Source organism: Xyrauchen texanus, chromosome 2, assembly GCF_025860055.1.
Source record: "Xyrauchen texanus isolate HMW12.3.18 chromosome 2, RBS_HiC_50CHRs, whole genome shotgun sequence".
NCBI lineage: Eukaryota > Metazoa > Chordata > Actinopteri > Cypriniformes > Catostomidae > Xyrauchen > Xyrauchen texanus.
The window spans coordinates 15,698,622-15,715,061 of NC_068277.1; the positions used below are offsets into that span (position 1 = coordinate 15,698,622).

Consider the following 16,440-nt stretch of genomic DNA (forward strand, 5'->3'; position numbering starts at 1 on the left):
TATGATTTTATAAAATTTTTAGCTTCACATTTCTGACTTTAAACCCTCCAAAAATTTGCCCCATACACTTCCATTGTAAGTGCCATTCTAAGATCAAAAAAAAATGTATATTTTTAGCTTTTTTAAAGGAGGGACAAGTTGAGATTATTTTGTGGTAATCAACATTATGCTACAAATGCTGCTGATTAAGCTTACCTCGTATTGAACCCAGAAGTCCCCCCTGTATTTTTGTTCTTATGGAATATTCAATTTCACTTGGAAATACTTCACATTAAAGAAGTAAAATGGGTGTGCTGAGTGACTCCAGCCAGGTCTCCTAAGCAACCAAATAGGCCCGGTTGCTAGGGTGGATAGAGTGACATGGGGTAACCTCCTCGTGGTCACGATTAGTGGTTCTCGCTCTCAATGGGGTGAGTGGTAAGTTGTGTGTGGATCGCGGAGAGTAGCATGAACCTACACATGCGGAGTCTCCACATTGTCATGCACAACGAGCCACGTGATTAGATGCGCATATTGACAGTCTCAGAAGCGGAGGCAACTGAGACGTGTCCTTCACCACCCGGATTGAGGTGAGTAACCACACTACCACGAGGACATAGTAAGTAGTGGAAATCGGGCATGCCAAATTGGGGAGAAAAGGGGATAATTTATTTTTTTTAATTAAGTGAAATGGTTGTGATTAGGTTTTATATTGACTTCAATGGCATTAGAGTGTATCACAGTGCCTTTCACAGGAAATCAGTTGTCATACACGTTATATGCCTCTTCCAACCAACAACAGGCTGTGGCGACATATTCACTTGGAATTTGATGATCTCTTTCTAAGTGATCTGTGAGAAGACGTCTGATCAAAGGATCCATTTATACGTGTCATTGTGTTTTTATACAGGGAAAATTTCTTAAATAATTTGCCTTGCTTTAATCTTTCTAAAAGGAAAGGTAACCTTGATCTGTTTGTCCAGCTACTACTTGTGAATTTGAATGAAACATACAACGAAAAGATGGTGCAAATGAGAACAGTAGAAAAAATTCAAGCCAAAAACTTGCAATAGTTTTTTTTTATTATTTTTGTTGTTTTCTGCCTCAAGACAAGGGGAACAATGATAAATAAAGCCTTATGTCTCACAAGAAACTTCTTACAAAATTAATCACAAATTAAACAAAAATTTACATTAAACATGTTACACAAAATAGTATTTACATATGACTTTATTTCCTTTTTATTAAGCAAAAAAAAAACAAAAAAAAAACATATTCATCTTAATGTACAAATGGAATTTACTATCAAAACAAAAATAAAAGAGTGAAACTATAATCCTGAGAAAATGCTGGGCTATATTTTAGAGCATTCCATAATTTCTTGAAGGCTTTAAGGTGACCTTAATTTACTACAATATGCATAATTTGCCTTTTTCCTGCTTTTTCCTGAGGACAAAAGTGTCACTGATGGTTCCTTAAGGCCATAGGCATTGTTTTCCAGATGAAAAATTCCCTTTGTACATGTGAAGAAATAATTCTTGCACTGTATCACTTGTGTGCCTCTGACATCTTCACTTAAAATTTATGTAAATCCACAGAGAAGCTTTCAATTTATTTATATATATATATATATATATATATATATATATATATATACTTGAACCTCTACTGCCCTCCCATGTAAGAATCAAGTCAGTGCAGTTAAAAAATGCAAACAAACCAGCATGAGTGGGACTTTTAGAGCATGTGCTGATTTTAAAATAATAATAATAATAATAAAATTAATTTAAATTTGAATGACAAAGAAAACTCCTTACAAAAACAGATTAAGAGATTTCCTCATTGCACTGATTTTGACTTTGATGTCTTTCTTAAAATATGTCAAAAAGGCCAAATATGCATGATGAAGTATGTGGACACTTAAGAGTGCTGAGAATGTTAGAAGACAGTCTTTCCAATTTATTCCAACATTTAGATGTGATTGGTTGAATTTGACCCATTAGGCTGAATTATGTAGATTAGGTACAGTATCCTGTGTGGTTGTTTTATTACCATCTCGTTTACCTGTCCAGCAGGTAGCTTTAAAAATGCCTCAGGGGTCTAAGATGTATACAGTATGAACAGCTTATACATCCTACTACAGTTATTAAGTATTAAACACAGAATGATTCAAGATTCTTTAAGTAGCATGAAATGCCTTAGTATGTTATACAGTGGTCCCAAAAACTGAAAAAAAAGTTACTTATTGCAATATCTTTGGAATGCTAATGAAAAATGTATTTAAAATTTGTTCCTGGTTAGAGCAACATTTGAATGGTGTTAAATTGCTCGGTGGCATTTCAAAGGTGAAATTCCTTTGAAAACCTAAAATGGAAAACATTGGAAAGAGTGCAATACCACCTTTCTCCTGTAATCTAATTAAATATTAAATTATGATTCTTACATGAAATAAGCTAGTATACTTATTCCTCATAAAAGTTTGCCAATATGGGGTGCTACAATTACTATTTTTTGCATTTTGTAAACCTTCTGACACAAACAATTGATTTGTAAGGGAGTGCAGAGTGCAGAGCCATTTAGTTTCACTCAAGTAATAACGTTTAACAATGTATACAAAGTTCGAACATGTCTAATATACTAAACTCTCATATTTAAAAGCAAATCAAAGACCAATATGTCTAACGATATGCTTTTAGGATTTAGGATAATTAAGATTTTTTTTTTTTTTGCATTGTGACATCATTTTCATGACAATTAAGCAATTTCTCTTCCCAAATTCTCATAACCGTAATGCATCCAGAAGTTTTACTTTTGAGTATTTTTGTAGGCTCCTTCACATTTATATCCAATTTTGATACTCATTAGTTTATCATAACTGTAGTGCAGTATTTAATTATAGTAAAAAATATATTTACAGTAATATTTTATTTTAATCAGCATAAATGAATGGTAATACACCAAATACCACCATGATTTGTGTGTATTGTGGAATTATATATCATTGCTGTATTGCTTTGCGGCACTGAGAATGGGGGATTGATGTCACAATACAACAAAATCTTAATGATTCTAAAAACAGGCTTCATTTTCTTTAAGTTAAATTTAATTTCTTATATCTTGATTTTGGGGTGTGATATGACTCCTACATCTTCTTGACAGATTTTGTGAAATCCATTCTCTTATATTGTAGTAAGATTGCAGGGTCATAACTGGGGTATGCCAAAAAAAGAGGAGGGCACTTTGGGTGACTTCCTGCATGACTTGATATGGAGTCCATAAGAGGAAATATTTTGGAAGGAAGGGATAATGGGTACATCAGCAGAAGAAGATCTCTCCATCCATTGGAGGCTCTGTCAGGGGCAGCAGATGGGATGCTGTGGAAAATAACAGCAGAACAAAAGAGACAATGTTTCAATAATTCAGAGCTCCAGACTAAAACATTTTTTTATAAAAAATACAGGATCACTCTATATACGTAGTTGTTTTGAAGCACTGTTTTCCATGCTCAAGTTCACTTTTGTGGATGAATTTTGAGGATCCATTGCAGTAGTTCAAAATTCACATGGAAAAACTATTTAATTTTACACATGGCTATTGTTAGAAAATAACAGCCTGTGGAACGGTTGCACAAAACTGCGGTTCCAGCATGTCACCCACCTTAAGGTTTTACTCCTAAGCAAACATCTCCCTTACAGTCAATTCAACTACAATTGGGCCTGTTATGATATAATATATAAACCTATAATTGAGCATCTATATAATTTATTGTTACTTATTTGGATGTTTTGTTTTTTGTTATTTCAAGGGGATATGCCATGAGGAATAACATTTTCCTTTATATTTTGACATATAAGAGGTAATTCTACACTAAAAATATACTGTACATTTTAGAACTCAAAATTCAATCCCCAAAGCAATTAAAAGCATTAACTGAAACCAAGCTGCAAAAACACCTCGTTCTCTATTTTATTGACTTCCCTATGTCACTAGGGGGTCCATTAATTCATGGCCGCCTCTAAAGCGAAAACAAAACATCAATGTCTACTTAATGTCATCACACCATGTATATATTGCATATAAACATGAACTAGACAGATGGCATTGACCTGTGTCATGTATCTCGTTCTGCTTTTAAAAGCCACAATGTCAAGTTACAACACTAAAAAGGAGAGCCATTCCTTACTTCAGCTGCTCTTGGTCTTGCTGTGTTGAGCACAAATGCGTCTTTGACACGTTCTTTAACTCATATGTGCTATTTTTAATTGTTGGTGTATGTTTGGATGTCTATGACCTTTTTGACCATGTGTGCATCTATTCACCGTGCTTTGGTTTATGTATGTGCAAGGTTTTTTTTTTTGGCTCATATCAGCATGGATTTCTTGAGAACCAGTCAAATACGATTCAAGCTTTGCAAAGGAACTGTTATTGAATGATGGGGAATTAAAAACACTAATGCACCTGATCATAAATCTGTCAGTAAACAGATTTATTAATGAATATTTCTTATGTAATGACTGTTTGATAGTTTATGGCACTGCTATGCTTACAGTAAGTAAACAGTTTAATAGATTCTGATGCAATGTGTCTGGTGTGTGTTAAAGAGTAAACCCTGAAATTGTGTTTTACAATGTTAACGCCAATCAAGAATTTATGCATTTTGAATGGTTTTTAAAACAGGTAAAAAAGGATCTGAAGGACAAAAGGAGGATGTCGTGTCTTAAGACAAGAGGAGGATTAAACACATAATGCACATAATATGAATAAGCAGTCTGCAATTAGACTGACCTTACAAAACTGAAGTGCACATCACATTAACAGTATTGTTTCATTATAATTCAAACATGAAAAAATATTACTCTGTGTTCAGTAATTGTGTCAGCTAGAGCTTCGATCTGAGGTTGAGGCTGATTGATTATTGAGAAACAGTTCATAAAAGTCATTTGTTTGTGAATTAGACATCTTGTGTCATTTATCAAACTTATAAGATGGATACATAACATATGACACGAATCAGTCAGCAATGGCAATCCAATTATTCCTAGAGAGAGTTAAATATATGCAAAGCCTGTTAGACCTTGAAGGATAATTTTACCATTTACATGGAAATGTGGGATGTTCTACAACAACAAACTTGTTACTAGGGTTGCAACTAACGATTATTTTTTAAGTTTTTATTTATTATTGTTATTATTATTACTTTCAGGACATATGCAAACAGTTCCTTCACTTTACATCTACAACTTAACAAAAAGTACTGTCCATTGTTCATATGATGACCCATTAGGGATGGAGTGGGACAAAACATCTGCCCAGCAGAGGGCAATAGTGACACCAGAACACAAATATTAATAATTCTACCCAACTGAAAAATACATACTTATGTTAGATACATATGCTTGAACACAGTCACTGATTACATACATGTTAATATTTTAAATTAATATTGAACATTTTAAAATGGTATTGTCATTGATAACATGTTTCTGAACCATTTAAAAAAAAGAAAATATGTTGATGTTAATCCAGTAACATGTTTGTCATGGTATAGATTTACTGATGAAATCAGACAGTACATATGGCATTATCAGGAGGACTATCAAATATCAGGACCCTTAGCATATTATAAATTATATTCAGCATTATATACACAGTTTAATACATTACATTTACATCTGTAAATGCAGTGCAGATTCACTCTTGCGCTGAAAAGTCTCATGCCAGTGCACATTATATTACATTATATTATGAGGAGAAATCATCTAAAACCCTTTATAAACCACCTCACCTTGACCTCTGAGACATCAGTGTGATATCCGTGAGCTGCACGAATAATTACATTGACACTGAAATCGTGGAATGAAGTATTGAAACATGCGCACACACGCTCGCTCAGTGAAGCTTAACGGAGACTCGCATGGGGTAAAAACAAACAGTTTTGCGAAATATATGCCTGGTTTTGAATTCATAACATGTTCAAGTGTAAAACATAGAAAATAGCGGTAAAATATAAGTTATGCACTGGAGATAAACAACTCTTAAGTGCATCAATCAGCACACGCCCTCTGTCAAAGTACCTGAAGCAGCAAACACTCTTCTTTGAAGTGTTTATAAAGTGCTATTGTGCACTGGACTTGTCCGTTGTTTTTCAAATGAGTTTCAACATGCAACACGTTTTTTCACTGGGCTATTAAGCTGAGCTTAACATTCATTTATGGATCTTCACCATCCTTGCCGCATATATCTAACTAATCGATAAAGAAATTCATTGTCAATGATTTCCATTATCGATAATAATCAATTAGTTGTTGCAGCCATACTTTTGACCAATTCCAATCAGAACGGATATGGCCGCTGTGGTTTTCGTGGCTAATTAAATACATTTCATGCATGAATCTTTATCTTTATTGAATCAGTTTGTAGGCATTCAGTGCCAGGTCCCATTCTCTTACCTGCATCCTGAGGGGGCTGCTGATTCTTGCTCTTCTTCTTTTTCTTGTCCTTTTTCTCCTTGGTTGTAGCCAGCTGAAGCAGTCGTGTGGGGACATGGTTTTGGCCCTCTAAGTTCTGAGTTTTGCTGCCCAGGGAGAAGAGGCTGCGGCCCTTTAGTTTTGAGATGGAGTTCTTTCTGGGGCTGGATGATAGCTCGCCCTCCCAGATCTCCTTTTCCACAGAGCTGCTGCTGTGGAGTTTTAGGGAGTCCTCTGAAGTGCTGGAGGGGGTGCGCTGACACCGTGCCTGTGGGATGCATGATAATACATGGGTCAGTGAAACCTTGAGACCAAATAATGTTCAATATGTAAGGAAAATGTGGCCTTTTCATTCATTTGGCAGATGCTTTTATCCACAGCAACTTACAGTGTATTCCAGCTATACATTTTATTCAAGGTAAGTCCTTGGAAATCGAACTCAAGACCTTGATATTAATAGCATTATGCCAACAAGTTACTATAGGACATTTGTAATCACTTTTATTGATAGGTATAGCTAAATAATTTTTCTGTGAACATGTCACATGAACTCCTCAAAATGTATAATTGTGTTGCTCAAGGTCTACAGAACAAACAGTGTACAATTCAATAAAATAATCATGCCAACAGTTAAATGAAGAAAGAATGGATCTGGATTCTGGATTATCTGTTTCCCAATTTGGATGATACTAGGGCTAAGTAATGGCAACTACATTTCAATACTCATTGTAATTATATATATATATATACACACACACACACACACACACACACACATACACACACATGTTTGGTTTCTATGTTTTATGGGGACTTTCCATAGACATAATGGTTTTTATACTGTACAAACTTTATATTCTATCCCCTAAACCTAACCCTACCCCTAAACCTAAACCTCACAGAAAACTTTCTGCATTTTTACATTTTCAAAAAACATAATTTAGTATGATTTATAAGCTGTTTTCCTCATGGGGACAGACAAAATGTCCCCACAAGGTCAAAAATTTCGGGTTTTACTATCCTTATGGGGACATTTGGTCCCCACAAAGTGATAAATTCACACACATACATACACACACACACACACACACACACACACACACACACACGTTTGGTTTCTATGTTTTATGGGGACTTTCCATAGACATAATGGTTTTTATACTGTACAAACTTTATATTCTATCCCCTAAACCTAACCCTACCCCTAAACCTAAACCTCACAGAAAACTTTCTGCATTTTTACATTTTCAAAAAACATAATTTAGTATGATTTATAAGCTGTTTTCCTCATGGGAACCAGACAAAATGTCCCCAGAAGGTCAAAAATTTCAGGTTTTACTATCCTTATGGGGACATTTGGTCCCCACAAAGTGATAAATTCACACACACACACACACACACACACACACACACACACACACACACACACCAATCAGCCTCAACATTAAAACCACCTGCCTAATATTGTGTAGGTCCCCCCAGGGGCGTTTCTAGAGACTCTGGGGGCCCCAGGCCTAAGGGACCAACCCTCCCCACCCCCCACCCGAGATAACCACCCCTACTACCCCCCACCTCCCCAATAAGGCACATTAATCATTCATCCATGCACATAGATGATTACACAAACAAATCTTTTATTTTCCACAAAATGTAAAACGCTTTCTTTTCAATGGAAATAATATACATAAAATATAAAAAAATAAAGGCAAACTTTGCATACATAATATAAATAACCCCAAATACACAAACAACACAAAAATATTTGCTTACAAAACCGTAGTGCACATTTTTTAGAACTGCTGATTGCGGGCCTTGGCTTCAGCAAATGCAACCACTATGTCTTCCATGCATAAAGACTTTCGAATACCACATTCGATTGATATCAGTGCCAGTCTTGTGAGCCTCTCCTGGCACATGGCTGACCTAAAGTAGTTTTTTATCAGCTTTAAAGCTGAAAAGCTCCTCTCACCAGAGGCAACAGAGACAGGAAGAGTCCGGAGGAGACGCAGTGCAAGGCTTAGATTACTGTACAGATCCAGAAGCTTCTCACTGTATATGTCATTTGGGCAGGTGGAGGCATGGTCAGGAAAAGTATGGACATCAGAATTGATCTCCAGTGCTAAATCATCTGAGCTTGGAGTTGCTGTGTTTAAGTCTGGAGGTGGTGAGGAGGAGGCGTTGGGAAGGAGTGGTGTGGCCCTTTGTAATGGAACTGATGTGCTTCCAATGAATGAACTGGTCATGTCTTCCTCAAGGTCCTCCTCATGACCTAAAGTTGATATTGCAGGAGAAAAACATACTTGTAATGTATAAATGAGTGTACAAATAAAAAGTATACAAATAAGAAGTAATTGTTTAAAGACAAATATCTGTGTGGCCATATTTAATCAAATAATCGAATAATATTTTTATAGCAGAGAGCAAGTCACTGTCAACTTAGCATAACTTTTTTTACCTTCATCTGTTGAGGCGGACAAAGAAATTTAAGCAAAGCACCTTGAGAAAAAAGAAAAGAGCACAAGTGTATTTGGTCATGCAAGCACAGTCCACAAACATGTGTTAACATTTTGTTTACTGTAACATTTTTACAAGCAAATTCAATGAGATATATAAAATAACTAGGTTAGCTTGTTCTGTCGAAACTGTCACAGTAACAGATATAATATCTTCCAAATGATGCATTAGTAACATATTTTGAAGTTATTATATCTCTAACTGTGACAGTTTCGACAGAACAAGCTAACCTAATCTACTAACAATATAACTGTTGTTAGCATCGTTGTTGTTAGTAATTGACAACCAAATCATTATTCTGCTAAATGCTTGGTATAACTAACTTATTCTATGCAAGGTTCTGTACACACAGCACAGCCATTGGCAAGAAGAACATAGCTTATGTTAACATTTTATACACTTGTAAATACAAGTTTATGGTTTATGATGGTTTATGCATCACGTGTTTTAGACAGAGTAAGCTAGTCTACTGATAAACTTAGCTGTTGTTAGCATTGAACTGACAAATGACAACCAACTGTTCTGATGCATGGTGGGACAAATTAAACCCCTTGACATTAATACTTCATTCAATATAACAGATTCTCACTTACCAGTTTCTCGTTTTTTCTTTTCCTCTTTCTCTTGCTTTCGTTTCCTTTTAATATGCCCGGACGGGTAAATCTGCTTCATGGTCCATCATTTAATTGCTGCTCTGAAACTACGAAAACTTTGATTGCAAGCTCATAGCATCGGGGACACTTTAGGGGGGTTCCAGACATGTCATTGCAGAGTCTTGTACCATCAAATAATTTAAGGGGGTTCCATGTTGTCGTTGCTGTGGTCCAATGTAATCAGCCGTCCTTCAGGGGGCACCCTTCCAGCTTGGGGCCCTAGGCAATTGCCTGGTTTGCCTACCCTGTTGCAACGTCTCTGGGTCCCCATTGTGCCGCCAAATCAGCACCAACCTGCATCTCAGAATAGCATTCTAAGATGCTATTCTTCTCACCACAGTTGTACAGAGCGGTTTGGCACCATTCTGAGTAAATTCTAGAGACTGTTGTGTGTGAAAATCCCAGGAGATCAGCAGTTACAGAAATACTCAAACCAGCCCATCTGGCACCAACATTCATCCATGCGATTATCTAATCAGACAATCATGTGGTAGCAGTGCATTGCATAAAATCATGCAGATTTAGGTCAGGAGCTTCAGTTAATGTTAAAATCAACCATCAGAATGGGAAAAAATGTGATCTCAGTGATTTGGACCGTGGCATGATTGTAGGTGCCAGACGGGCTGGTTTGAGTATATATACCCATAAGCATGGAGTTGTGAAGACAAAATTAATTGTTGATCTTTAATTATGCTGCACCCAAGCTGCTAGGTTTCAGTGTAAGTCCAAAATTTCATAAAGACAAAAGTTACTTAGTGCACCTTTTTTTATTCTCCCCTTTTCTCCCCAATTTAAAATGCCCAATTCCCAATGAGCTCTAAGTCCTCATGGTGGCGTAGTGATTCGCCTTCATCCGGGTGGCGGAGGATGAATCTCAGTTGTCCGAGATCATCTATCCACGCATCTTATCACGTGGCTTGTTGAGTGCGTTACCATGGAGACATAGCGCGTGTGGAGGCTTCACGCTATTCTCCGCGGCACACCCTGGATTCAAATTTGCGACTCCAAGGATGGTAGTCAGCATCTTTACTCACTGAGCTACCCAGGCCCCGACTGAGCACACCTTTAACCATATTTATATTTTTTCTACAGATCCCCCTAGCACCCCCTTGTAGCCCCCTGGGAGTCTCCGTATCAGAGTTTGAAAACCCGTGCCCTAGATAATTTGGAGCATGTGCCAAAAATAAGTATGAATCTCACCTCCACCTGCCGGAGGTGCTCTACCTCCATCTGTACCTGCTCCCTCTCCCTATCCAGCCGCCTCTGAGCATCTCTCAGTCTCTCTAGATCCTTCTGATAATCCTCCTTCCTCCCCTGCAACTCTTGCTGCACCTCATCAAGCTCCTTGTACCTCTTCCGCACTTCCTCCTCTCTCACGTGGAGCAGAACCTCCCGGTCCGTCAGCTCCCGCTCTCTCACCTCCCACTCTTTCTCCCGCCGTCGTCTCTCCTCGGCATGTGCGGCCTGCTGGCGCTGCAGGGCAGTGGCCTCCTGGCGGTGGCGCTCCAGGCTGCGCTGTTTCTCCTGCACCACCAACGAGGGAGGACGGGAGGAGAGACGGGATGTGGTGCGGGAAGGGGTGCGTTCATTAAGCGCCTGACGCTGGTCCTCGATGAAGGTGTCCTGCTGCAAAACCACAGCCTGTAGAGAAAATACATACATAATCATCCAGTACAATATAAAACAACTATGATATTGCAGTATTATGGGCCAAACAGGAAAAGGTATATAAAATCTGAATCTACAATTTTTATAATTGTTTATTTATATATATTAAAATGAAATAATATACAGTATATTCAGTTTACATTTATTTACCTGTATTTACTTTTATACATTCAGAATGTATAATTACATTATCAGATTTTTTTACAATTATTGAATCCATATAGAAATCATGTAGAACAACACATGAACAACACATACTGTATTACTGTTTGCCAAACAAAAATTATATAAAAATACAAGTCAGATTTACAATTATTCTTTCAGGATTTACTATACTATAAATAAATATTCTGATCTAAGTCTATTAATGTCTACAGTATACTTGGATTTACAAATATATATTCCGATTTACAACTGTATAAGCCTTAACTGTTATAAATTACATTTATATGTTACAAATTACATTAATATATTCAGTTTTATAAATATACATTCAAATTTACAAAAAATATAAGAACTATACATGCAGACTAATAACTATTAAGGATCTACATCCTTAGGATTTAAATATATATTCAGATTTGATATATTATTTACTGTTTCTTCCCCATATAGTATACTGTATAATAGAGTATCTGTTAAAATGATACACACCTGTAGTGAGGACAGGAGGTCGTGGAGGTGAGTGACACTGGTCAAGACCTGCTGTCAGGAAAAACAAAACATAGGAAAGACTCTGTCATTGGTTAGGTCTTATAAATTCAGTATGACGCTAGCAAGCTGTTAAACAATAGACTTCAGACGGTGTACAGAAATATAGTGTATCTAGTATATAGTCCATTTACTCTCTTAATCTTTGACAAATATGGAACTCGAGAGCAAAAACTTTAAGGAATAATTTACCTGCATTTATGTCACAAAAAGACACATTATTATCACATTTGAGATTCAAGGGGATCATACAAAAACACTTAGTAGTTCTACTACTACTGGACGATGCGATAGAATAGTGGTGTACAGTTCAATTATAGTTTAGCATGCAACTGACCTTATATATTTACATTTACATTTATGCATTTGGCAGACGCTTTTATCTAAAGCGACTTACAGTGCACTTATTACAGGGACAATCCCCCCGGAGCAACCTGGAGTTAAGTGCCTTGCTCAAGGACACAATGGTGGTGGCTGTGGGGATCGAACCAGCGAAGTTCTGATTAACAGTTATATGCTTTAGCACATGTGCTTTAGCCCACTACGCCACCACCATGGAAAAAATAGCTTTGGCATTTTGATAAAAAATAAATCCTTTTGTGTTCCACAGAAAAAAGTCATTTGAGATTCAAATGACATTAGGGTGGATAGATGATGAGAGAATGTTCAGATTAAAGGTGCACTTTGTAATTTTTTATTAATTCTTATAGAATTAATATTACTATAGCTAATTTTTAGCAAACTGACATCTGCGTGCCGTGTTCAACATTTCCTCTCAGTTTTCTAGTGAAATTAACACGAGAGGCGTCACAACAATTGTGTGTTTTATTCACTTTCACACAAATAACGACTACAACGGCTGATTAAGGCTCTATAAACACTTATTTTTCACAATATTACTCACACACTGCTATGTTATGGTATTGAAACACTAACCATTGCATCATTTGAAAAACTATACATTTTAACGCTTGTATTACAGACCTACTTACATTTACAAATTTATTCCAATGTGATTAGCTTATGCAGTAGCTCATCTGATAGAGTGTTGGACTCTAGGTTGGGAAACCGCAATTTATCACTCATAATAATAATAAAATCTATTGTCAAGTTCCTCTTTGCATTAAAAGGTTTATCTAGACTTGGAGTATATCAGAGGATTCTCAATTATATGGGTTGGTACGTATTTGTACCGCGATTCATCTGATTTTGTAGTGTAGCGACGCATCTGAAATATTTGGTTTAGCAGCGTCAAATATACTGGCGGAGACACAACCTCGGCTAATGCACCTGTATGGCTCTGTAGATGGATACAGCTCAATGGACAGAGCAGCTTGAGTGCAAAGCTCTTAAAGATCAAGCTCTTAAAATCGCAGCTTTGTGAGAATCAGTGAGAAGCAAGGCTCAAGAAGCAGAAACCATATGAATTCGGCACAGAATTCTACATCACTACCCTTGAATTTATTATCATAACACTAACTGTACTTCAGGCAGAAATAGATTGAAATTAATATTATCATATCAATACTTCAGCTCTATTTTTAATAGGCTACATTAGGGTAGCGAGGGAATATAGTACATTTTTGTTACAACTTATATTTATATTTAGAATTTATTGTTTTTACATGCGTTTAGTGTAGGTCTACTATTTATAATTACACAAATGCCATAGTTTTTTTGCCAAAGTGACATCTAACCCTGGTAGTGAAGAAGATCCATGCTTCCATGTGTTTACTTTGGTCTTGTTACAAATACCACTATAAAAACTATATAAAAATATATATATATGAATAAATAAAATATTTCAAAAAGGCAAATGTCAAATATATTAACAATATCACTTTTATTATTAGTTTCTGTCTTCGCATTTTCATTTTATAGGCCCCAGATATAGCCCTCCATCTGCTTGAATTTAAGAAACGCAAAGATTGTTCTCACATTCATGATTTGAATTTATTAAAAAAAACTTTGAGCATTGAGCAAATAACACAAATACTGATTGGGGGGTGTTCATCAAAAAAGTTTGAGAACCATATAATATTCACCTTAAAAACCTTGTCTGATTACAACACTATTTCACTCGCTTTTGGCACCCCCAGCTGGAGAATTCACATGGAAACTGCAGTTAAACATCCAACAAAGCATGCACAAATTTTGCAAAAAATTTCTTCGCACATATTTTGTCACGGTCACGTAACGTTCATGAGATAAGGCTACATTTTTTCCTCATTTAAAAAGTTAATTCATTTTAATTTTGAAACATTTATAAATTTGTATAAAATCATGACCACTCGCATGAGATTCACAGACACTCATACAGTCATATCAGTAACCTTATAAAAGCCGTTTTTATTCAACAAGGAGAGGGTCTCTTCATCTCTTCATTTTTACATTAGAATGTGTTTAGACAAACACTTTTTTTTTAACCTACAATAATTGTGCAACTAAATTATCAAAAATACCAAAAACAAATAAATACAAATATTAAGGAAAGTTGCATTAAAAAATGTGAGGGGGCACATGGCTGTTTAGAATGGGCATGCCGCTTCAGTTAAGAGTTATCAATACAGAATGCTTGAAAACCCTTTTTTCAAGTTTTCAAGAAATTACATAACATACGGAAACACATCAGCTGTGAAGTGAACACACTTTGATTCCTCATCAGCTCAGGATGCTAAAAACAACATCCACAACCCAAGAATTGCTCAAGTATAACATCCTGAGCTCTGAAAGAAGCATGCTCCCCTGTCTTACCTCAGTGTTTCTCTTCAGCAGGAGCAGCAGGTTGGCATTTCCTTCCTGTGGAGAAGACAAGCAGAGACTGCAGCTTTACTGAGGCCAGCTGAAAGTGTTTAATCAGTCCAGCACCAACCAGCCCACAGCCCTGAGCCTAGCACAGTGGTGTTATTCATTTTCCACCCTCCACTGAGCCCCTACTCCACTAATGACTCCTATTAGCTACCCAAACCTACAGGTTTAGTGAGGACTAAATGACACTAAAGGGCAGTGTGGGTGGTTCATTTTGGGTTTAGGTACAGGACACTGTGAGCTGAAAAGTTCTAACCAGGTGAAATCAATAAAGCAGCAAGGTGCCAGACTCTTAAACCTAGTAAGACTTAAACCTGATGCTCTCTGCATTTTCCATTTCCCTTTTTGATTTGTAAATAGTAGCACCTAATAAACATTGATGGCAACATAAATTGATGGCAACATATGTGGACAGTGGGACTAAGTTGTGAAATTTAAATAATACCAAGCAATAGAAAGTCAGATTTTGTATTATTATTTTGGTATCAAATTGTTAATGTTTACAGAAGTGTTGGTTATTCATGTTTTTGACACGTTACGTTAATTAACAGTAATTCCAGTCTTCAAGTTTTATTTTGACCTTCTAAACTCTCCAGCAAGTCCTGCATGTGTCTGTTTGTAGGCAAGTTCACAGTAGTTTAATTCACTTCTTATTCAAATTCTGGTAAAATGCACCTCCAGTGCCATTCTAAAAGCATATTATAATTGAACCGAACTGTTGAGCATCTAAATCTGTGATGCTGTTCTTGTGTAGCACTCAAATATTGCGCACTGCTGTGAAGGCTAAAAATAGCAGCGAGTGCATCAGAAGCCTGTGCGTGAGTTTGTATCAACAGAGCAGCACCATTCAATAGTGTGCTATTTATTTACTTATTAAACACAGCCTTTAGTGATTCACAGATCTATCGCACATCTTCAAGTGGCTTTGAATAAAATGCACGAGTCATATGAACTACTTTAATGGTGTTTTTATGGTTCTATAATGTCATTTTTGGAGCTTGACAGTAACGAGCATGACTAACACACAGTATCGGATTTGGATCGGGCTCGTCGGACCGATATCCGATCTGTCTAAAAGCTTCTGTATTGGAGCGGATACCGATCCAGGTATCGGATCGATGCATCCCTAGTGGTCATTGTGTTTAACAGCTTGCCGTTTCGCAATAAATAGCTCAAATTGTTCAAATGGCATAACAGATAAAACTAAAGACTCTAATCTTTTGACTCAAACAGCTTTCAATGTAAAAACAGGTTTCTTCCCAGATGTAGTTTTATTGGCGCTTCACCCAAAGACAAACTCTGCTGTGATGTTGTTTTGTCACATGACTCCATACGTTGAATGTTTAACCCTTTACTGACAGCCCAAAATCTCCTGAACTAAGTTGGTTTAAATGATTTTGAATTATGTGTTGCGCATAGCGAAGCCAAAACACAATGTCTGCGCAGAAGGACACAGGGTCGCAAGAGGTTAATCAGCAAATCAATCGAAGTCAATGGGGCAATAAATGTATTGTAAACTGTCAACACTTTTTTGTTTGTTTGTACAAACTAAAGAAAAAGTCAACATTTTCTGTGATCACTGACAGCACACCACAAATGCTGTCAACAGAGCTTAAGCTTTTTTCTGCGTTTTTGTCTTG

General features: G+C 36.6%; 1 protein-coding gene across 3 annotated transcripts in view; it reads right to left on the reverse strand.

Annotated features, from left to right (window-relative positions):
• Positions 1-1,588: 1,588 nt before the first annotated feature.
• LOC127619215 (A-kinase anchor protein 13-like) overlaps positions 1,589-16,440 on the reverse strand; it is a 102,761-nt gene continuing 87,909 nt past the window's right edge. For 2 of the 3 annotated variants that reach the window (XM_052092028.1, XM_052092044.1), the window contains exons 33-37: positions 14,747-14,791; positions 11,936-11,986; positions 10,814-11,254; positions 6,429-6,714; positions 1,589-3,353 (exon numbers count right to left, since the gene is read on the reverse strand). In XM_052092028.1, the coding sequence (XP_051947988.1) occupies positions 3,295-3,353; positions 6,429-6,714; positions 10,814-11,254; positions 11,936-11,986; positions 14,747-14,791 (882 nt within the window). In that variant the 3' untranslated portion in view covers positions 1,589-3,294. The remainder of the gene's footprint in view (positions 3,354-6,428; positions 6,715-10,813; positions 11,255-11,935; positions 11,987-14,746; positions 14,792-16,440) is intronic. The other variant, XM_052092036.1, reaches the window with a different exon arrangement.